Source organism: Colletotrichum gloeosporioides (genome assembly GCF_011800055.1).
Source record: "Colletotrichum gloeosporioides strain Lc1 chromosome Unknown consensus_65, whole genome shotgun sequence".
Taxonomy (NCBI): Eukaryota; Fungi; Ascomycota; class Sordariomycetes; order Glomerellales; family Glomerellaceae; genus Colletotrichum; species Colletotrichum gloeosporioides.
The window spans coordinates 225,676-248,697 of NW_025544710.1; the positions used below are offsets into that span (position 1 = coordinate 225,676).

The 23,022-nt window shown below is 47.8% G+C and overlaps 7 protein-coding genes across 7 annotated transcripts; 5 read left to right on the forward strand and 2 right to left on the reverse strand.

Moving 5' to 3' along the window:
- Positions 1 to 1,213: 1,213 nt before the first annotated feature.
- GCG54_00012330 (uncharacterized protein) lies at positions 1,214 to 1,820 on the forward strand (the record flags this gene model as incomplete). The annotated part of the gene is made up of 2 exons (XM_045412208.1): positions 1,214 to 1,306; positions 1,365 to 1,820. The coding sequence occupies 2 exons, from the start codon at positions 1,214 to 1,216 to the stop codon at positions 1,818 to 1,820; spliced, it is 549 nt and encodes a 182-aa protein (XP_045261243.1).
- Positions 1,821 to 2,143: 323 nt separating this feature from the next.
- GCG54_00012331 (uncharacterized protein) lies at positions 2,144 to 2,981 on the reverse strand (the record flags this gene model as incomplete). The annotated part of the gene is made up of 3 exons (XM_045412209.1): positions 2,144 to 2,532; positions 2,587 to 2,646; positions 2,825 to 2,981. The coding sequence occupies 3 exons, from the start codon at positions 2,979 to 2,981 to the stop codon at positions 2,144 to 2,146; spliced, it is 606 nt and encodes a 201-aa protein (XP_045261244.1).
- A 1,662-nt stretch (positions 2,982 to 4,643) lies between these two features.
- GCG54_00012332 (Laccase-2) lies at positions 4,644 to 6,359 on the forward strand (the record flags this gene model as incomplete). The annotated part of the gene is made up of 1 exon (XM_045412210.1): positions 4,644 to 6,359. One exon carries the CDS (start codon positions 4,644 to 4,646, stop codon positions 6,357 to 6,359), a length of 1,716 nt encoding a protein of 571 aa, XP_045261245.1.
- A 5,396-nt stretch (positions 6,360 to 11,755) lies between these two features.
- GCG54_00012333 (uncharacterized protein) lies at positions 11,756 to 12,466 on the forward strand (the record flags this gene model as incomplete). Its single annotated transcript, XM_045412211.1, has 1 exon — positions 11,756 to 12,466. The coding sequence occupies one exon, from the start codon at positions 11,756 to 11,758 to the stop codon at positions 12,464 to 12,466; it is 711 nt and encodes a 236-aa protein (XP_045261246.1).
- Positions 12,467 to 13,947: 1,481 nt separating this feature from the next.
- GCG54_00012334 (putative transporter) lies at positions 13,948 to 15,812 on the forward strand (the record flags this gene model as incomplete). The annotated part of the gene is made up of 7 exons (XM_045412212.1): positions 13,948 to 14,188; positions 14,241 to 14,285; positions 14,350 to 14,408; positions 14,473 to 14,751; positions 14,803 to 14,862; positions 14,914 to 15,168; positions 15,225 to 15,812. Coding segments are annotated over 7 exons (1,527 nt in total), but the record flags the coding sequence as incomplete, so codon positions are not given.
- A 1,030-nt stretch (positions 15,813 to 16,842) lies between these two features.
- On the forward strand, positions 16,843 to 17,664 carry GCG54_00012335 (uncharacterized protein; the record flags this gene model as incomplete). Its single annotated transcript, XM_045412213.1, has 1 exon — positions 16,843 to 17,664. The coding sequence occupies one exon, from the start codon at positions 16,843 to 16,845 to the stop codon at positions 17,662 to 17,664; it is 822 nt and encodes a 273-aa protein (XP_045261248.1).
- A 285-nt stretch (positions 17,665 to 17,949) lies between these two features.
- On the reverse strand, positions 17,950 to 22,912 carry GCG54_00012336 (Protein RTA1; the record flags this gene model as incomplete). The annotated part of the gene is made up of 5 exons (XM_045412214.1): positions 17,950 to 18,365; positions 18,411 to 18,636; positions 18,692 to 18,714; positions 18,787 to 19,009; positions 22,907 to 22,912. 5 exons carry the CDS (start codon positions 22,910 to 22,912, stop codon positions 17,950 to 17,952), a joined length of 894 nt encoding a protein of 297 aa, XP_045261249.1.
- Positions 22,913 to 23,022: the final 110 nt, after the last annotated feature.

The following is a 23,022-nucleotide window of genomic DNA, read 5'->3' on the forward strand; positions in this document are numbered from 1 at the left end:
TTAATTAAGTTTATATAAAATATTAATATATCTTAGAACTAACTTTTATAAAAATCTATAAACTCTACTTATTTTAAGATATTAAACTTAATTATAAAATATAGAACTTATATTATTTAATTAGTATTAAAGAGTTAATTAAACCTAATTACTATAAATTTAATTTAAATTTAAAGCTTTAAGGTTAAGTTATTAGTTTTTTTAATCTAAATCTATATAATTTAGAAGTAATTAAACTATTAAATTATATAACTTAAATTTATATTAAAGTTATTTTAAAGTTAATAAGAGTTTTATATTATAATTAGTATATAATTAAAAATTAGAGGTTAGAAGTATTTTAAGAAGTAAAATAGGATAATAAAGTTAATATAAAAAGGAAAATATAAAGGAGATAACTAAGAATAAAGTTAATAGTTATATAATTAATCTAATTACTACTTTAAGATAGGAATAACTTTATAAAGTATAGGAAGTATTAGCTAAAAGGGGGGTATAAAATAGTAGTTAACTAAGTTTAAACTTAAGGCTTAAACCCTAGCCTAAATCCTATCTTTATATAAGGGATCGGCTACACTACTTTATAGCTAGGTGCACCTAGCGCTCATAGCTAGATTAATCAAGCCACTTCACGTAGGTTAGGACTTGCGTCATGTCGCCTTCGCCTCCCCCCTATTCTCCAGTTCAGTGAGCTCGGTGGGTCTCGGTGTGGTCACCAACGCAGACCGACACAGACCGAGCCCGGCCGGACTAAAACGTCCGCATCAGCAATGGGAAGTGCTGTTCTGCGCTTATCGGATCTCCCAACCACACCCACCAAGAAACATTGGATCCTGCATCAGGTTTTCGATTTCAATTTGCCATCCGCAGCATGTTCGTTTCTTGTCTTTGTCGACAATCGGCCTTTCTGACATCATGAGGGTCTTTGCTGCGATTTGACTTCATCGCTCCACAGAAAAAGTGGTGCTCTTATCTCATCCTCCGCGACCGTGATGTAATCGTGATGTTGCATCACGATCGCCTCAAAGATATCTCATCGAGGCGATTTCGCAGCTGCCAACAAGCTACTTAAGAGAATGTTTTCAGTTGGACAAGTTATTGTCTTTCTCGTTCTACACAATCAAATCATCCGCAATCACAGAGATACCCAATTCCATCATCATCAATACACAACAACTCTCCAATCCATAAACTCTACTTCCACAACATAAAAATGTCCACCACCAGAAACATCGACTCCGTCAACCCCAAGCAGGGCGAGTTCCACCCCAGCGTCCCTCGCTCCGAGCCTCTCACCACCAAGGGCGTAAGTTCACAATCAACCATCCTCACCTGAAGCGCACATCATTCTAACCCCAACACAGCATGCCCCCGGCACCAAGGTCGGAAACGACGCATACCCTGAGTTCCACGCCCAGGCCTACCCTGCAGGCACCGCACCCCGGGAAAACACCTTCCAGCCCAACGCAGTTTCCGAGACCCCCGGCCAGGCCCTGAACCCCAACGTGGACCCTTCAGGTCGGACGGCGGCTCACGACTTCCCTGGCGCTACCTCGGCTGACGTACACGCTGGTCTGGGCAAGCCTGTCCAGGGCCAGACCAGCGCGGAGATGCACGGCTCCAACCTCGGTCGCCGCGCCAAGGAGAGTGCTGGTCTCGAGGGCGTCGGCGCCTCTGGCAAGGACAACTTCCGCGACCGCCGCCTCGACGTTGGTGTCGCTCCCGGTGCTCGTGGTGATGGCGGCAACCCTGAGAACATCACGCCCGCGGAGAACCTGCCGCCTGTTTCTGCTGAGGCGATTGCGAGCGAACGTCGCTGAAGGATTTTAATGAAGCAAAAAAAGCATACCTTGTACTACTAGATTATAACGTCACGAGCGATGATGAATCTGTTTGGCACATGAACCGGCAAATGGTTTAGATCAGAAATGAAAAAGAATTTCAAGCCATGTTTTATTTCGCACTCCCAAATTCTATCCCGCTACGTGTTCCCATTGAATGATCCCTAGATTCCGCCAATACACATTACAAAACGCCTGCAACGTTCGGAAATGCGCAAAGGCCCAAGAAGCAAGTATACACAGGCCTGAATCCTCCACCTTGATGGCGAGAGAGCTCAAGCGTCCAAGAGAGGGCGCTCCGCTTAAGCAGAGGCCTCAGCCTCGGCGGTGGTGATCTGAGCGTTGGAGGGAGGGGTCTTCTTGAGGGTGAGGGTGATCTTGTTGGCGGAGTCGTCGCCGGTCTGGTTCCACTTGAGGTTGTAGATGCCGTCGACGCTGCTGGGCGTAGCATACCACAGAGACTCCATGCCGCCACCGGAGGTGCTGTCGACGAAGATGAAGGTGCCGTAGAAAGTGAAACCGGAGGTCTGGCGGTCAGTGGAGCTGGAGTTGGAGAAACCGACGTCGTGGGAGCCAGAGGTCTCGCTGGGGATGGAGAAGGGCAGGTTGGACCAAGTGGGAGGGGTGGTGCTGTTGCCGATGGCGGTGGTGTTGGGAGCGCCGGTCCAGGTGTTGTTGTCATTGGGCGTGACTTTGCGATGGTCAGTCAACAGGTTATTGCCAGGGTCATGGCGCGGTGACTTACAGATGACAGGGGCAGCCTGGGTGTCGTTCAACTTGGTGTGGTCGCCGAAGTAAGCATCGCCTATTGATTCTCCGTTAATATCAAAGTAGGAAAGAGATCTGAAAAGAAGAGCTTCAAAGCCGGACAAACGAGAACAGGGGGGGCGTGCACTCTGAGCCTAAAAGCTCCTATTTACATGCGGTGAGGTATTGTAAAACCCTCGAAAAAGAAGCTCGAAATGATACAGTACCGGACCCACCTCCAGAGGAGAACATGGCAAGTCCTCCAATTCCGGTGCCATAGGCGTAGACCTGGAAAGGACTGGAGTTGTCGGCGGCGACGGCGCGACGCTCCGAGGAGGGAGCAGCGGCCGCGAGGGCGGCGAGGGACAGAAGAACGGATGCGACGGGCTGCATGATTGCGATTGTCTTTTTCAAAAAAGTGAAAATGAGAGTGGAAGGTCGGCTAAACGATTGGATGAGGCTGTAAAAGAGACTCGAGGAGAAGAGCGAGAGAAAAGGATGGACTAGGTGAGTGTGGGTGAAGAGGTGGGGTTCCTAAAAGGGAGTTGGCTGAGGGGAAGTCGTGTTGATTAAATAAAAACCGCAGAGCATTGTCGAGTCATCCGTGCAAGCCGCGTCTCGTTGCCGGAGTTCCCTATACAAGGTTGCAAATTTTATTCGGGGTTTCTTCCCGGCACGAGCTACCCAGCCAGATGCGACACAACCTTCACAGCTTCTGTTCCTGGCAAAGACGCAACTTGGACTTTCGACAAACTTGGGCACGAACGTACGCTTTGGTACAGGGCCGAATTCCGCACGTTCAGGGAAGTATGTCGATGAGGCTTAGACTCCACTGTGATATCAGGTGGAGAGGTGATCTAGCATCAATTCTCCTGTATCTCCTGCATGTCCTTGACGCGTCGGTCATTGCCGTGACGGCAACTGGCCAAGCTTTTTCGAAGCTGATGGGACGGAAACGGCCCTGAGCCAACCAGAAGGTGTAGAAGCGCCGTTGTCGTTTATCGGGAGCTAGGCACATCCCGGAAGCGGGGGACATGTCAAGCCGGGAGTGGTGTTTCGGAATGTGGGATGAACGGGGGCCATGCTGGGGTCCAAGATCTATGGGGCTTTTGCGGGCTCTTGATATATAGCAGGGATGTTATAGGTCGAGACCATCGCGAAAGGGGGATGGCTTCGAGCGAAACCACGTAAGATCAAGGAGGCTGCGCAACGTGTTCCTGGCGAGGACGAACACCCCCTTCAAGCACAGACAACCTCGCCCGTAGAGCGGAGTCGGAAGTTTCTAAAATCAGCGTCTCCAAGTGGAGACCTAATCGGCCGGGCATGGAGCTCCGATCGCTCCCACACTTCCGGATGGTCGGTCAACCCGGTCATCCACGGCTCAAAGCGTCGACCGAACGGCACAACCGGCCCTTCCTGGACTCCTGGATGTCGGCCCTGTGAGGCTGCAGCGGGTCGAGCCCCAAGCGACTCCTTGACACCCCCCTCTTTGCCCAGCTTCTCCTTGACGCTGGCCCTAGCATTGCGAATTAGTCTATAGCTGCTACGAGTCAGCCCAACTGCGGTTCATTTACACGTCTCCAACACGTACCATCTTACGACCCCGTACAGCCACGCATGGGTCACATAGGGGCATGTCTCAGAAACATCCTTCTTTCGACATGGGAATCATCGTGAGATATTGCCGTGATCCATAGACGCTTTCTCTCGCTGAATCTATGCATGAAGATCATAACCTACTGGGGCAAGTCCGAGGAGCTATGGTCCTATGGATACCGGCAAGAGCGGCTCTACGGGAGACTGGAGACGTGAAGCCATTCACTGGGGTAATAGAGTTTTTAGACTCTGTGAACTATCGCTCTTGCCGTGAGCCGGTTGACGTGCGGAATACATAAGCTCTGCGGCCCGTCGGTTGTTTGACTCCATTCCCACTCTCTCACCACCCAGCACAGTTCGCTCTGCGCTTCCATTCGCTCTTTGCTTCCTTCACTCTTTTCCTACTTGTGTCATCCAGTCTTTCTTTTACCTTCTCTTGGCACTTCACACTCCCTCACAATGCTCAAGTCTCTCTTCGTGGCCGGAGCCCTCGCCGGCTTGGCCTCTGCCTTCCCTTCCGCTCTGGACTCTCCCTTCCCGTCCAAGCTCTACCCTCGTGCGGCCTGCAGTGGCAACACTGCCAGCACTCGTTCTGAGTGGTGCGACTACGACACCAGCACCGACTACATGAACACCGTCCCCGACACGGGCGTCACCCGCGAGTACTGGCTCGAGCTCACCGACGTCACCGTCTCTCCCGATGGTGTCTCCCGCTCTGCCATGGCCGTCAACGGCTCTATTCCCGGTCCCACCCTGTTCGCTGACTGGGGTGACACTGTCACCGTTCACGTCACCAACTCCCTGACTACCTCCAACAACGGTACCAGCATCCACTTCCACGGCATTCGCCAGAACTACACCAACGAGGCCGATGGTGTCAGCTCCATCACCCAGTGCCCTCTTGCTCCCAACAACACCATGACCTACACCTGGAGAGCTACCCAGTACGGATCTACCTGGTACCACTCTCACTTCGCCCTCCAGGCCTGGCAGGGTATCTTCGGTGGTATCATCATCAACGGTCCCGCCACTGCCAACTACGATGAGGATCTCGGCATGGTCTTCCTGAACGACTGGGACCACCAGACCGTCGACGAGCTCTACTCCACCGCCGAGACCTCCGGTCCCCCGACTCTGGACAACGGTCTCATCAACGGTACCAACGTCTACGGCGACGACGGCGACTCCACCCAGACCGGTACCCGCTTCAACATGACCTGGACCTCCGGTACTTCCTACCGCATGAGACTCGTCAACGCTGCTGTCGACACCCACTGGAAGTTCATGATTGACAACCACACCATGACTGTCATCGCTGCCGACCTTGTCCCCATCACGCCCTACACCACCACCGTCCTCGACATGGGCATGGGCCAGCGCTACGACATCATCGTCACTGCCGACCAGGCCGACACCGCCGACAACTTCTGGATGCGCGCCATCCCCCAGGCTGCCTGCTCTGATAACGACAGCACCGACAACATCAAGGGTATCATCGCCTACACCAGCACCATCGGCACCCCCACCACCTCCGCCTACGACTACACTGACTCTTGCGACGATGAGACCGACAACCTCGTCCCCTACCTCTCCAAGTCTGTCGATGACGCCAACTGGAACGACCTCGAGTCCGCCACCGTCGGCAAGAACACCGCTGGCCTCTTCAAGTGGTACCTCAACAGCACCTCCATGCTCGTCGACTGGGCCGACCCGACCCTCCTCCAGATCGTCAACGGCACCACCAGCTGGGAGACCGACGACGCCGTCATCGAGCTCTCCGAGGCCAACAAGTGGATCTACTTCGTTATCGAGACCACTCTGGCCGTCCCCCACCCCATCCATCTTCACGGTCACGACTTCTTCATCCTGGCTCAGGGCTCCGGCACCTACTCCAGCTCCGTCTCCCTCAACACCACCAACCCTCCCAGAAGAGATACTGCCATGCTTCCTTCTTCCGGCTACCTCGTCATGGCCTTCGAGACCGACAACCCGGGTGCCTGGCTCATGCACTGCCACATCGGCTGGCACACTTCTGAGGGTTTCTCCATGCAGTTCGTCGAGCGCTACGACGAGATCACCGCCCTCACCGACTCCACCACTGTTCAGGACATCTGCACCAACTGGTCCACCTTCCAGGAGGAGTACTCCATCGAGCAGGAGGACTCTGGTGTCTAAATCTCACGTATCTAACATCATCACGAACACATTCATTGGGTTGAGAACGGTTTTCCTTGAGTCTGCATAAAGGGATGGGTTGCGGGCGAACTGGGTGTTTCATTTTGTGCCTTCCACATATAGACCAACTTTTTCCTCACATACACGAAAGGGCTTAATTTTCCAAACTCTTAAGTCTTCAAGCTAGCGGTATGAACTGGTTGCATGGGAACGCCGCGGGGAGGACGACGAGAGCGAAGCAAATCCATAACTAGACGTGGACAATTCCTGTGTACATAGTTCCGCGCCGGAAACGGCTCGAATCTGCATGTTTGCTGCTAGCACATCTAAATCGAGTTCTTTTGAAAACATTCTGAGTATGATGGTGAACATGACTTGCAACTGAGATTGACTATCACTCCCAACTTGCAGACTTTCACCTTAAGCTAAGCTTTGTGATCGACGTACATGCGGTTTAACCTTAGAGGAATGTTTATGTCTTGACACAATGTCTGTGATGGACAGCAAACTTGAGATGAACTTTTCCAAGCGCAACAGTTCGGACGATTTGCAAGCCAACCTCACTGGTTTTACTGCAGGTCTATGTCCATTGTTACCAAACTCATATATTCAGACTCGTCCAAATTGGATACTCAAGTGTTTTCATTTAGTAATTAGCATAAACATTTTGTATTTTGAGATGTTATCTTGAACGGTTTCCTTCAGCCATTTTATTACTAAACAAAAATACTGAAAAGAATTCACTTCGACACGCAACATGACATATTCGAGATGAGCAATGAAACTTGCTTTCAGAACCGTGTAACGGAACCCAGACTACTCTACAGGCGCATCTGCAGCAGCAGAAATTGTTTGTTCGACACTTTTCGTCATCACATACTGATCAGTTGAAGCCGGCGATGACTCGCTGAGTCCCTCGCCACCTTACCACGTCCTGTCTCAACGCATGAAGACGGTCACATCGCCGACTCTTTGAGAGTTCCGCCTGAAGTTGAGATTATGCAACCCCGCGCTACGTTCAGGTGAAGATCGACAACGTCGAGGTATGACAAACGGAGACCACATATTGCAAGGAAGGTGAGGTGAACGAGACCATTCTTTTCGACGACTCATGACTTCATCAGCGGAGACATCGGAGAACCCACTGATGCATTGGAACCGTCGCTGATCACTCCGATTCATTCACCTTGACATGATCGCATTACCAAGTGCTCAACAACTCGGTCACGGCCCGATTACCCCTCAATGAGGTCAAAGTCAATCTATTCTCACGAGAATTAACAAAGTCTCCAGTTCGGGGACCCAGTTCCTTTTCAGGAAGGCAATCTATTCTTCCCGATTACCGATGCCCACATCCCGAAACACTTTAGCTCCCGCGATGAACCTAAAACCACCTTCCAAGTCGGTCTTAGCCCCGACCAACGCATCTACGGACCCCAAAAGAAGCAGCAATATGGATGCATCCGACCGCAATATACATCTCCGAGAGTCAAAATCATTGTTTTTGGTCGTGAAGACAAGGAAGCGCGTTGTTGTTCTCAATCAAAACTCCAAAGTAAGTAAACAACAATCGGAAAGGGCAATGTGTTTGAGTCAGTTCCCCTTGAAGCAGTTTAGAAACTCGCTTTGCTTGAAACACAAATTTCCGGGCACTTTGGCAACTCCGAAAGAAGCACCCACGGAACTGGGTCCATCCACGTCCCGGATATGCTTGTTTTTTTTCCCGAGCTTCCGGCCACCACAACAATCAAAAATCAGCCACCGCTCGAACCATCGCCAATGTTGATCACCCACGTGAACCGTCTTGGCAGGTTAAGAGTTTTGTCGCCACCGGAAAAGTCAATCCAGGAGGGTTTGGACTCGGTCATAAGCTCTATATTGACGGAAGTTCGGGTTCAATTGTATATTAATTGTACTGACTCTTCTGTTTCCACTGGATGTAACGTAAACAGCCCATGTTTGCCTTTCCGCTTTGGTATCTACGGCTGCTTATCAGTTCCCTGATCACTCTCTACCCGCAAGATTAATGGTCAATATGGCAGATTCCGTTTTCGCGGATGTATCCTACGGTTCGTCTACTGAGTCGTCCGTTGAGTTGTATCAGTGAATCATTGGCAACATGATCAACAATGATGGAAGCTAAGTGGCGAACAATACAACGTAGTAATAAACAAAATATTGTTCCGACAAAGCGTGCTTGGGCAATACCCACAAAGACAACATTCATTCAATGTTCACATGTGGTGACATCTTGTCATCATCCCCACTCAGTGTGCAGAACGGAATGGGCAAATCTAGGAGTTGTGACGTATTGATGATCTTGGAAGAATGGAGTTGCGGGCAGTGTGATTGTTGGGGCTGGATAACACCTCCTCCTACTGGGACCTCCACGGGTTGTGGTAGGTAGGCACCCTGGAGGTCCAAGTAGGTCTGTGGCGTCATTCAGCCCTCGCAATTGAAGTGTTCTGTGTGTTTCCTCGCTGCTTTGGGAGTTCCTGTCTGTATACGAGAACGCCACTGGTAAGATTGCGAGTTCTGTCGTCGTCCGCATCGAATTTGATCAGAAGTTGGACAAGATGAACAGAAAAAATAATCAAAGAGAGTCGGAATTAAGCAATTTAATGAAACTGAACTGATATTCTTTTTGCCAGCTTAACTCTCCACTGACTTCAGGGAAATCATGTGTCTTGTCATGTTATTTGTTGTCGCTCTGCATACATATTTTCGTTACATGATATTGGTTTTGAAGTATTTGCCACCTTTCCTAAGTAACAGGAACAAACCAGAAAACAGTATGTAACCGAACAAGTGGTGTCGGCTTGTTGCTGTATCGGAAGCAATGTATCATTCTCACGCAGTTGCTCATTACATTCGCATTGGCCGTTGATCTTGCTGTCCATATCAATTAGAACTCTCCTGCCTCGTTCATAAACTTGGACTGAATACGAGATCACGTAGCCAAGATACAAATCGTGATAGCCAGCAGCGTTTCTATTCTTGACTCTGTCTAGTCATAGGAGACGCAGCAATGAATGGCCGCCATTCGTCACATACTACGGAGATGACCATTGGACGGTTTAGGAATGGCGACTGCTCTCTGAAGTAATCATCATCATAAATCGAAAAATCTTCACATTTGACCGCCTTGTTTCACAGGATGTCGAGAAGGCCCGGAACTGACGGCTGGCTGTTGACGAAAAAGACTCATAGTAGTTGTCCAGCTAGTAAGCGATGTTGTCATTCTGACCGCCATTGTTGTCACTAGTTCGCCTATAACATGCTCTTATATGGTCAAAGTACGGTATCATTGGTTTAGGTCGATGCGGCTTCCACGTAACTGACCATATAGCGGTCTGTAACTCAAACATCCCGTCAAATCCGTGGTGCCCGAACAGAAACTGAGGGCTCATCGCCGCCAAAGATACAAACCCAATGATCATCAGTCAACAACATGTCGATAATTGCAAGTGCGGTGTTCTCTCCATTGAAGGTTTGTTGTTGCGCGACTCGCATCATCCCAATTCGTAAGCTCCGCGGATCCCAATGTGGAAATCGGCGATGATCCTCATCTGCCTTTACAACCCTTCACAGCAATGAACCCTCACGATCAGACACCACAGTCACCACACGGCCCGACAATTGTGTTTAACCGAAGGCCTATTTTTACTTTGGTGACGACGCACAAAGTCAACCCCTCACGATGCTAATTTCCCAACTCAACTCGACTCACCATTTTCCACGTGTGCGTGCATGCCGCTCACCCGCTCGGCTTGAAGAAGAATTCAGCCCCCAATGCCGCCCCATGGTGGACTCGTCACCTCTGCATTTGCGCCAATGACGTCCGGTCACGAGTCGCCGAAATAGGAGATGGTCACACTTTGGAACTCAGCCTCACGACTGCGGCCCACGTCTTAATAACAGACAGAGTTGTTTCTCCGCTATAGGCAGGGCTGCGCTTGCTGAAGGTTCCCCGCCTTAATGGCTATGCCCTAACTTCAAAAGAGTTAGGGGAGATTGCAAGCATATTTTCGGAATGTTTGTGCGTTGCTGCGGCTTGCTACTGTTTGGCTCGATATGGCTTCTCCCCCGCGGCCAACACGTCTCAGTAGGCTCGGTTAGGGCAGAGGACCGCGAATGCCTGACGGCGTAAGCCCACATCACTTGAAGGATACCCACGTCACAGAGGCTGTTCAGGGGAAAAGAGATGTCAAGAAAATAAAAAAACGCAACCCCTGATCGTTACCCCTGAACGTTGGGATTGGCTGGGCGATGGAATCGTTCTGGAATGTGGGGGAACAGGCGTCGGGAGCCGCAAAGCTTGGGCGGAAACAGAACAAGGGTATCCCAGTCCATTGCACGTCCCCAGACATGTTTGCCAATGAAAGCCAAGCGGCGCCCCGTAGCCGACAGCCCGGCAGGGCCAGTTTAGCCGTGAGCCTCATGCTTGGCTTTCTTACTACGCAGTAAGCTTCAAATTCCCCGTGCCACAGAAGCGGGTAACGTAAGATGTCTGACTATCGATTGGAATGTCACTCGCTTGTTACGTACCGAAACCCCCTCACGGAAACTGCGCTGCAAGTCAATTCATTGGTATACAACCACCAATAATAGCAGGAAAACGTGGGGAAATATGAGAGAATATCGGAAAAAGGCTGGAAGCATCATGCCAGTGCCGAAGTCGGTCTTGCCCCAGAGTGTCAATCTCAGCTTCTCGAAGTTTGAGCATTACAGATTGATCGGGTGTTTTTCTAGCCACAGACGGAAACGCATAGGAGAATTGTTGCTTCGTCGCATGAATATGCCGGATGAACCCTTGAAACTTTCCAGGACTTTCTCCCACTTCGCGGGAGTATCCCAACTGTCCCGCTGAGGCTGTAGACGTCAAGCGAATGGTGAAACGTCAAACATCAGATGGAAAGTGCCATCTGAGTGGTTGGGGGCGGCCTCAGCGGCATCGTACGGCTCCCAACTCCCTGCAAACCATGAGGCCCGTGACGAGGACCTCAAGTTCACCGCTTGACATCCGTGATGTCGATCATGTTCTCCGCCCACTTGTGCCGAAGGCTGGCGGTGTTGAGACGCGCGTCGTAAGATGCCATCTCCATCGAAGCGTCCATTCTGCGTAGATCGTCAGTCGATATGCTGCGGAAGTGGTGGGAATAGGAACCGAAATACTTGCTCATGATGAATATAAAAGAATGCCTTCGTCGCCCCGAAATCACAACCTTTTCTTTCCTCACCACCAACAACCAATCCAATCAACAGTCTTTCACAAGCATCTTTCCTACTCTCTCTCTTTCTCTCTCTCTTAGCTCGCTCTTTCAGCAATCATCACTCTTTCGCTCATCTTTCAGTCAACTTTTCAGTTTTCTTTAAACACCCACCCAACAGTCAAAATGCAGTTCACCATCGCCACCATTGTTGCCTTCGCCGCCGCTGCCCAGGCCGGCCCCCTCGCCATCCGCGCCAACACCTGCAACAGCGCGCCTGCTGGCCCCGTCAACGCTGACGTCCAGCCTCGCTCCCAGCCTGCCGCGGCCAACGCCGACGCTTGCCAGAAGCTTTGCGAGGCTGACTCCGGCTGCCAGTCTTTCGTCTTCGGCCTTCCCCCCTCCGGCACCACTCCCCTCTGCTACCTCTACGCCGTCCCGGCTGCCCAGGTTCCTCCCCAGAGCAACTCTAACCTGATGGTCTTCGACAAGGCTTGCACTGGCGTCCCTACCGCCGCCCCCACCCAGAACAACAACAACGGCGCCGGCAACAACAACAACAACGGCCAGGCCAACAACAACAACGGTCAGGCTGCTAACAACGGCCAGACTGGCAACAACGGCCAGACTGAGCAGCCCAAGAAGCGCAACGTCTGCGGCGCCGCCCCCACCGGCCCTGCCACCAGCGCCCCCAACCCTCTGGTCACCCGCTCCGACATCGCCACCCAGGACGCCTGCCTTGCTCTCTGCAAGCAGACCTCTGGCTGCCAGGCTGTCGAGTTCGGCAAGCCTTCCGCCAACGAGCCCGTCCAGTGCCGCCTCTTCAACGTTCCCGCTGCTCAGCTCCCTGCCCCCACCAACGGCCAGACCTTCGTCGCTTTCGACACCGCCTGCTAAATGCATCGCTTGCTCCGAGAGACCGCTACTCTCTCCTACAGGTCTCTGATCTGATCGGGGGACACATGGCGATTTCCTTGGTCATGGCCTTGCCCACGACTGCTGCTCAACTTTGAGCGAAGCCAAACTCATCGAGGGTGCGAGTTTGAGCTTGGGGGATTGTACACCAGACGCTTGTGATGACTGAATGGTTTCCTTGGTTGGTCTTGGTTCAAACACTCGCTTAGCCTGTTATCTTTCACTATTTGCATAGAAGGTCGTTCATTTGCTTTTATTTCTTAAAGGGTTTTCGAAAAGGACAAAAAAAGGGTAGTTAGTGTATAGTAGGAAATATTATAAAATCGTTCGGGGATGGGAAATCTGTTTCCTCTTTCGCACTTGTGAATGTTCTTCGCCAATGACTTGCGAGCTTCCCGCTACTTGCGGGTTCATTTCAATTCGAATGAGTTTTGATGATCGGACTTGAACACTCGTGGGCTTGCAGATGAATCTTGTCCTGATTGAGGTGCCTATGGGCCATCCCGATTGCATTGGTGGTGAATGTGAAATACTGATTGATTTCAATGATGAATTAAACACCGAATTAAACACCGAACTCTGTGTGCATTGAGTGTCTCCGTATGAATGGCGGTCTTCGGGCGTTTGCCGATCGTCCGTGTTGCTCCGACACGCAGCTGTGGGGGCATCGGGCGGGTGTGGAGACAGACGCGGCGCCGAAGTCTCAGAGTGGGGCCGCAAAACGGCCGGTCGGCTTTCTTCTCGGCCTCATGTTCGCCCGCACGAGCAGTTCGTCGGCACTTGCAGGTGTCAGATCCAGCCGCGCGGAGAAACAAGATTTTGTTAGCTGGTTCGAACGACACGTGGGGGTTCATGTCGAGCTTTGCCAAGCGAGCTGTGTTATTTATCACAGAGCGACGATTGGGGGGTTGTTGGAGAAAGTTGGGGGAAAAGCCCCAGTTTGACGATGTCGCCATCGGGTTCAACATGTCGTGATCCAACAGAAGGGCCAGCAGCCAATCACACCCAACAGAATTGGTGTTTCAACACCCACCACCGATCGCGCAATCCACTCGACGCCGACAATCTGCAACGGTAGCTAAGATGAAATTGGAATGAGGAGCCGTAAATGTCATCATGGACCGATGATGCCATGCGTACCCAGGGAAACGGCAGTGAGAAATGCTCATAGATACGCGTAGGTTTGACACAATGGCACCCAACCGAGGAGGGGCGAGGCCCCCAACTCAAGGTCCTTCTCCCTCGCCAATCTTATGTCTTAATTGCCTGCAGAGATTTGAACCCGGCCGTCTGGTCTCTTCGCATCCGTCTGGGGCCGCATTGAAAAGCCGTGCGCGTGGCCACAGAGTTTTCACCCAACACACAACCCGCGTCAAAATTAACTTCAGGTGAATGCACGGCTGAGGCTGTGACCGAGAGAAGGATTTTGTGCACGAGATTCCCGCAGTAAACAACACGACAGAACAATAACCGAATCGAACGAGGCTCTTCCGACATTCAGGATGAGCGCGGTGAAGCCGGACCTCGCGCCCGAAAAGGCGTCAGAGGCGCCGCTGAATGAGTCCAGCGGAGCGGAAAGTCCTTCAGAGATCGAGATTGGAGAGGAGGCTGTGAACGAGAAGGCATTGCTACGAAAGCTTGACGCAAAGCTTCTGCCCGCGGTCGGAATCCTGTACCTGCTCTCTTTCCTCGACCGATCCAATGGTGAGCCATCGTGAGATTATGTCGAGGACTTCTAGTGCTGATGCAAGAGTAGTCGGCAACGCAAGAATCGAGGGTCTCACCGACGACCTCCACATGAGTGAGTTCTGATCACGCGAGACATGGTGTCTTTTGAGGTGTGATGGCCGGCTGACCTTCACCAGCTGGAAACGAGTATCTTACTGGTCTCACCCTCTACTTCATCGGATATGTTCTCTTCGAGGTAAGTTGATAAGCCCATTCAAGCATTGGAAGGTTACCGACGCATGTCTCTGACTTCCAATTAGATCCCATGCAACATCATCCTGAAGAGAACAACCCCTCGCTTCTGGCTTCCAACTCTGACCATTGCTTGGGGTGTTGTTGCTACTCTGATGGGTATCTGCACCAACATGGCCGGTTTCTTTGTCGCTAGATTCTTCCTTGGCGTTACGGAAAGTGGTCTTTTCCCTGGAGTTGTGTTCTACTTCTCCATGTGGTATCGGCGTCGCGAGCGGCAATATCGCATTTCCCTCTTCTTCAGTGCTGCTTCTCTCGCAGGTGCTTTTGGTGGTATTCTTGCATGGGTTAGCACTTCAACATCATCATCATTCAATCACCTTGCTAAAAATAATTAGGGCATCGGACACATGAAAGGAATTGTGTGGGCTAATGGTTGGCGATGGATTTTCATTCTGGTTCGTACTCAACTTTACTTGGCACTTCCATGACACTAACCCTGTGACCAGGAGGGTATTGCTACCGTCGTCATTGCCGTCGCCGCGTACTGGTTCATTCAGAACTATCCCGACACCGCTCAATTCGTATCTGACAAGGAGCGTCGTTTTATCCGCGCCCGACTGGCTGCCGACAGTGACGCGACTCACGATGAGCGTTTCACGTGGGCCTACGTACTAGACGCTCTGAAGGATCCGAAGTGTTGGCTGTACGGTCTGGGCTTTCACACCATGAGCCTGCCCCTCTACACCTTTTCTCTGTTTTTGGTAAGTCCTAGATCATCAATATTCACACACCGAGCGACAAAAGCTGATCTGGCTAGCCTACAATCATTAAGAATCTTGGATACACTGCTGCAAAGGCTCAGTTGCTTACGATTCCGCCGTACGCTCTTGCCTTTGCCACGACATTGACCGTCGCAATTTACTCCGAACGAACCGGCCGCCGAGCGTTCTTCATCATGGGATCCTCTGCCTTTGCAGCCATCGGCTACATCATCCTCCTCGCCAACACCGACCCAGCAGGAAAGCCTGGTGTTTCGTACCTAGGAACCTTCTTCGCAGCCGGTGGTATCTACCCTGCTACTGCTCTGGTTCTTTCATGGCCTGCCATCAACGTCTCTGGCCAGACCAAGCGCGCCGTGGGCAATGCCATGCAGATCACCATCGGCAACCTCGGCGCTGTCATGGGCACCCAGCTGTATCGCTCAAACGATGGCCCGCGGTACATTGTCGGTCACTCTTTGGCTTTGGCATACCTGATCGCCAACATTGCGGTCTGCGCTGTCTTGTACTTCGTTCTTAAGGGAGAAAATAAGAGGCGCGAGGCAATTGCCGAGGAAGTCAAAGCCATTGGAGACTTGAACGACTGGCCCGGCGACAAAGACCCTAGATGGCGTTTCCAGTACTGATACCCCCCGATAGGCCGATAGGGCGGCATGGAAAGAAGATAAGATTGTGTAAGGATTCAAGGGTGTAGAGGGGAATGGGCTGTGCTGATCGCAACATTCCCATTTCGAACCCACGACCCAGACCAGGTGGCTGCCTGGGCCCCATAGTCAGCTTTTCACGGGCCAAACAATGGCGGACATGAATAGCGTGCTCCATTTTAATACTCAATATTCAGTGCAAAGTGTGGAACGTTTGCAGATCTACCAGGCTAGCAGGCGATCTAATTGATTGGTTTCAAAAAACGGTTGATCATCGAGTTCGTGATTGGCCGAAACCGCAGAATGGATTCTCCCGCGAATCCGAAGGAGTACGAGAAATACGAGGTGTAGCTGGGAACCGGCGTGGGGAAGACGTCCTATTCCGAATGCCATTGGACCAGATCTTCGTATATTGACTCGTATTCCCTTGTGCTCGTTCCTTCAAAGCCAGCCGAAGCCCAACCTCTGTTGATTGTAACGTCCCCTTCATTCTACTGTCGACCACATTAGAGACCGAGGAGTCATGACACGCCGAAAGCCGCACCGGAAATCCCGGGATGGGTGCACACAGTGCAAACAGCGACGGGTGAAGGTAAGGAACGTCGGTGTATCTGTCTCATGTGAATTATGGATGAAAACCCTTTGTAGATTCGATTCTTTTTTTGCATTGGCTAGAATCTAGTTTGACTAGTGCGACGAGGACACACCTTCGTGTCGAAATTGTGTACGCCGGAAAGAGAGGTGTAGTCTCAGTGAGATCGCAATTTCTACCAGGGAAGCATCAACAACGCCTTCTTCGACCGAGCCGAGGGCCCAAATTGAGTCTTCGGCTGGTCAATACGCGAACTTCCAAGAATTTCCACAGCTCTCATCTTCTACCAGTCAAGCTCCCCACGTTCCGAGACTGAAAGAGCTCTATTTAATGCATCATTACGGGACAGTGACCTGCCTGAGCATGGCATTCACACCTGATCAGGTGGATCTGTGGAAAACTACGATACCAAGAAAAGCAATGCGCCATCAATTCCTGATGGAAGGGCTGCTATCTCTATCGGCGTCTCACTGTGCGCACTTGGAGCCTTTGGCGAGTTGGGACTACACGGAGGCTGCCACGAAATACCAAATTTCAGGAATACTGGGCTACAGATCCGCCCTCAATTGCATCGACGGCAATAACTACGAAGCAGTTTTTGCCTTCTCGATTATTCTGATAATAATGGGGTTTGGTATGCCATCTGCATCTCAAGAACGCCAGTCAGTCACACCTTTGGATCATATCACGTCCATTTTCGAGCTCTTGAAAGGCGTCGAAATTACCACACAGACCTATGGCGAGATGATCAAATTTGGAATGTTTAAGCCCCTCTTCCTGACTGTCAATACTCACAGTGTTGATAATGGCCAGCAGGGATTTGCCGTCGCTGTGCCATGGAGAGACGCAAAGGCTGCCATGACTAGACTCCGTGAAAGGGTTGATATCGTCACCAAGTACGTTGGGGTAGATGTCCGAGAGATTTATATCGGGGCCATTGACGGGCTCGAGTTGAGCTTTTTGGAGGTGGAGTTGAAGGGTGGCATTTCGCATGTTGTTGCATGGCCAATCTTGAGCGGCAAAGATTTAATCGACCTACTCAAAAGAAAAGATCCGATGGCGCTGCTTCTGTGGGCTCACTATGGAGTTTTGACGCTCGTCGTTCACAATTATTGGTGGGGAAAGGATTTTGGTGTTCGACTGATCGATGGTTTGTGCAGTACTCTGCACAGCCTGGACCCTGAGTGGATGATTTGGACTGAATGGGCGAGGTACTGCGCGTCTTTGGTTTCACGATTGTGATCATCCCTTACTTGGGCCGCTCCTTGTTTAAGTATTGTTAGATCTTTAGCGCGGGATTCACGAGCTAGGGGCTCGACGCTCAAGTCATCACTTCTGTCGCATTGATTTTTCAATCCCTAGGTGGTTCAGCACCAGACTTAAGTCGTTTAATCCAACTACTTTTCACTACTTGAGTCGTTCCCATCGGCCCGTTGATCTACTTTGTTTGTGCATGCACTGATACTGGCTCAGACACAAAAGCGCTGTTCACCTCGCTATTCCAAAACTGACTCTCTCCAATGTACGTCAAGGTAGCTCAAAATCGGATCCGTGTTCATCCTTCGCCCATCTGTTGATTGCATTCGGATGCTTCCAAGCAAACAAACACATTGTAGCGAACATCAGGACGGAGTCGAAGACGTACAGGTACACCTCATGAGAAACCAGATAGCCGTCGTTCCCTTGAGCGTACTCAACCAAGCGGAAGATGGATCGAATCATAATGAGTGCCGAGGCAAGGTAAAGAACCGCTAGGAACGCTTCCCATGGAATAATTGTCGATAGAACTCTGGTCGTCGGTAACTTGCGCATTCGAACGTGAAAAACGGCGGCGGTGCTGGCGAATAGTGAAAAGAAGAGAACTTGTACCACCAAACCACCAATGACAATGTGCTCGCCCAATTCGAGAGATTCTTTCGTGCCGCTGGCCATGATACCGCCACCTAGAGCGATCAGTCATGGTATGAATGGGCGGTTGTCGAACCTACCGGCAGCCTGTAGGATGAATGAGATCACGTCACCCAAGACGAAAAGCTTTGTGAGCCATTTCCTCCGGATTATTGAATGATGCTCTCCTTGGGTTATCATGATGATGCGCCCCAGAATCATATAAATACTGGCTGCGTACAGCGCCGGAGCCACCAATGGCAACAATGTCTGGATGATGTACGGCTTCACCGTCCAGTTTGGGCTTTGGACGCTTGAAACCGCTCTCTGAACAGAACGTATCAGACAGTTGTCCATGAATGACTTGGCTTTCCCAACTTACCCCGACGTAGCCTATCCATTGACCTATAAGGGTATCGCGAAATTAGCACAGCTGGAACGACGGAGTTGAGACGACACGGGACACTTGTTACTTACAGAACCCTCCAAGCACAAAGGGAATGAAAAACCATGTCTTTGTACGGAGTAATATGAATGAATGCCATGCAGTGATGAGGAGAAACAGAATGATGAAAAGAATGGCGGCTGCTAAAGATGGGTCATAGCGGTAGAGCTTGAATAAGTCATTGCCTGTGGCCATGGCTTCGACCTGGTTTGCTGGACTGGTGACACCGGGATCGTACGGGACTCTGGTAGAGTGCTAACTACAAGTCAAGCGGAAGTCAAAGTAAGTGCTCGACGAGTGAAAATTTGAAAGTGTGTAGAAAGGGAAACAGGTCAATAAGTAGACATGGAGCTATGGAGCTATTGAAGTTTTCAGTCTCAAAATTTAACCAACACGAAGTTGAAGGTGCATTCGCCATGGTCGTGTTGGCATTAGGCTGCCTCAAATTCCGCCCAGACTACGCAAGCTTCAGCTGCACCTCGTTTGAAGCTCGTTTGGAGCTCCATTTGATTCATGGTTCCGAGGGGCTTGTTGTCTCCTTTGTCGCAGAAGGACATTTGTGTTTACGTGCGTCATGGATTGCAGACGGAAATTGCGATTCTTCCACCAGTTTCGTGCATGTTTTGCTGTCACGGCGGTGGAATGACTTGGGGAAGCTCGTTTATCCTCGTTTAGGAATACGAGGGAGCTTCGTAGGTGCGCTGATGGGCAGGCACGAAGTGGGACTCTCTCCGTGACTGGGTCTGGAACAAATTGTATCCACAATCAGCCGAGTCACAAGGGAGATACGTTTTGTCATTTTCCTTTTTGGATAGTCGCCATAATCCCCTCTAAGCTGTCAAAGTCCACAAGGGATTCGCCTGCGGTATTGAGCGACGTAGCTGTTAATTACGGCAAAAGTTACGAAATCGAAACCGCTATAAGAGCCACGCAAATAGCGTCGTTGTAGAGGTTCAGGTTGATCAACCAGTGCCTCTGAAGAGTTGGTCTCTACTGTACTGTCCTCGAGATTAATTGGCCAGGCGCCCCGAGTTCATGTCGCCTAAGTCGCGGCCGACGTCGACGCGACGAAAACATACCAAGTCCCGCTTGGGATGCGAAGATTGCAAACGAAGGAAAGTTAAGATCAGTCCTGAAAAGGTTTTGCATGGAAAATCTAGGAGATTTTGCAAGTTCTTGTCTTATATGGTGTGTATAGTGCGATGAGGCCTTTCCGTCATGTTTTCACTGCACGCGACTCGGTATACGCTGCGTATATTCAGCTGAAACCAACAAAAAGTATCTATGGGGATCCGACACAAAATCTCCAAAGTCGACTGAGCGTCTACAACCCGGTCTCCACGACATACTATCACGTCATGAACAGCGATGCGCCTTAGCATACATAGGGTTCGATACACAGAATCGGGGACTTGAGCTTATGCATCATTATTCTGTCGTCACCAGCGACACTTTATCTCTTCGGACAGACATGCAATACGTTTGGAGAGTGATCATTCCTGAAATTGGATACTCCTCTGGATTTCTCACGGACGGAATACTAGCCTTGTCAGCGGCTCACATGGCGCATCTTCTCCCGAACCAGCGGGACACACACCTCAAACTCGCGGCATACTACCAAACGGCAGGACTTCAGGGATTCCAGCGCAGCACCCCATTCAATCCCATTCAATCAATTCAACTAATCAGCTAATCAAAAGAGGGCTTTTTTCGCAGTTAATTAGCTAAAACGATAATACCCTTGTTTTAGATGTTTTAATTAATCTAAAGTTAGCTAGAAGAAGGAAAATCTAGTCTCTAAACTAATTAGAATTTTTAAAAGATTTTTAAAAAAAAATAAAAATATATTACTAACTATATTTAAAGAAATTCACTATTAGTAATATAAAGACCTATAGTAAGATTTAAACTTATAACCTTATACTTTATTAAATAAAGTTAGGAATTATACTACTTAACTATATAAGTACTAATAGATATTAATAAGGTAATTTTTATTTAATAAGTACTTTATAATACTTATTTTTTTTTAATATATACTACTATAGAGCTAAAACGCACTTTTAATTATTAAGCCTAATTAATACGTTTTTAGCCCCCTTATTAAGGCTTAAAAAAAGCCTATTTTTAATTTTTTCACTAGTCTTTAAAAATAACCCTTTTTTAATATTACTAGTAATACTACTACTACTACTACTACTACTACTACTATTACGCCTACCTCTATACCTTAAAGCCCTACTTATATATACCTCTTAGTATCTTTTTTAACCTCTAGCCTACTATTATAATACTTATACTAGCCTATAATTAACACTTTAATCACTTTATTAGCTATAACTTATTAACTCCTTATAAGATTACTACTTAGATCTATACCTTATTAACTACTAGTAATATATTAACTATTAACTTTACTACTTATAGTAGTCTTAAAGCTTTATTTTACGCTATATAGAAGGGTTACTACTTTATTAATATTAAGTATATCTTAAAGAAGGGTAGCTAAAGCTATACCTCTTAGATTAAGAATAAAGGCTTCTTTATCTATAAGATCCTTTAAAGTAGTACTTAAGGTATACTACTTCTTTACTCTACTTTTAACTATATTAATAATATATCTAAGTGATACTTATTAGGTTTACTAATACTATAATAAAGCTAAGTATCTTAATATACCTCAGAAAGCTTTTACTATATCTAATACTAAAGTATACCTTAAGACTATCCACTATATCTTCTAAGATTAATCCTATATTAAGAGTATATTTAGTAATAATTCTAATATTAATAGGCCCCTCCCTAAGCGCTAATACTCTATTCTTATCGCTATACCTTAAGGTAAAGTCTTATAAATTAAAGAATTAGCCTTTAGGTTTATTATTAATATTAATAACCCCTTCTTAACGTTTAGTAATTAATATATATAGTATATACTTAACCTCTTTAATTATAATATTTTTAACTAAGTATATTAGTTAAAGTTAAGTTAGAGGGACCTACTTAACTAACTCTACACCTCTAAGAAGGTATAAATCTAAGAGGAGATATAGAAAGTACTCACTAAGGTTTATATATTATTTAATCTATAAACCTCACCTAATTAATATATAATTATTACTATCTTTAACTACTTTATTAATAAAGCAGGTAAGTAGATATAATACCTCTTAGCTTTTTACTACTAACTTAATGCCCACTCTAGTGAGAATATTACTATTACTATTTATACTATTCTTAATAACTAAGGCTTACTTAATAGGATTAGTATAGCTATCTCTAATAACATTATAAATAATAACTCTTACTTTAAGGCTCTCTTCCCTTCTCTTTTACTTATATATATAGAAATTAATACTAAATAACGCTAAATTTAATACTATAGCTATATCCTTAACTTTATTAGTTATACTATTATTTATAGTATTAATAATAAGGTATTTAAGGAGGAGTCTAACTTCCTTCTTAGTTTTAATAGAACTTAAGAAAACCTAACCTATTAGAGGTAGAAGGGCCCTATTAGTAAGCTCTAGAATATTATTAAGTATATTAGATTATTACTATAATAATCTAAAAGCTTCCTATCTATTAGTAATAAAGCTAATAATAATAATAAAATCTTTACCCTATAAGAGGAGTTATTATAAAAGCTAAACTTAATACTAAATAATACTACTTAATAGAACTTAATATATATAATAGTTAAGTATACTTTACTTAAATATAACTAGATTAATAGTTATATACTTTATACCTAAGGCTTTAAGTATACTATAGATTATATCCCTAGTGAGGATACTCTCACTAATAAGGATTAATAGATCCTTATAAAGTTAAATAATATACTTAAACCGCTCTATAAATAGACTAAGAGATATAAGGGCTGAGGTAAAGGTAATAAGTATAGTTAACTCTAAGAGGTTCTAATAAGTATAAAATACCTCTTAGATTAACTTAAGGACTAATATAAGCTTTATAATACCCCTACTAACGAGGAAATTAACCTTATAGTTACTTAACTTACTTAGAGTTAGTTATAATAACTATCTTAACCTATAAAGGTATTATAATACTCTTTAAGAGCCTTAGTAGTAGCTTCATAAGCCTTATTAATTAATAGTATCTTAATTTATACTTAATCTGATTATATACCCTCATAACACCCCTAATATAACACTTTTAACTTTTATAGCTACTTATACTTATTAATTATTAATAGCTAATAAGTACTTAATAAATACTATACTAAGTTTATAAAGTCTCCCCTC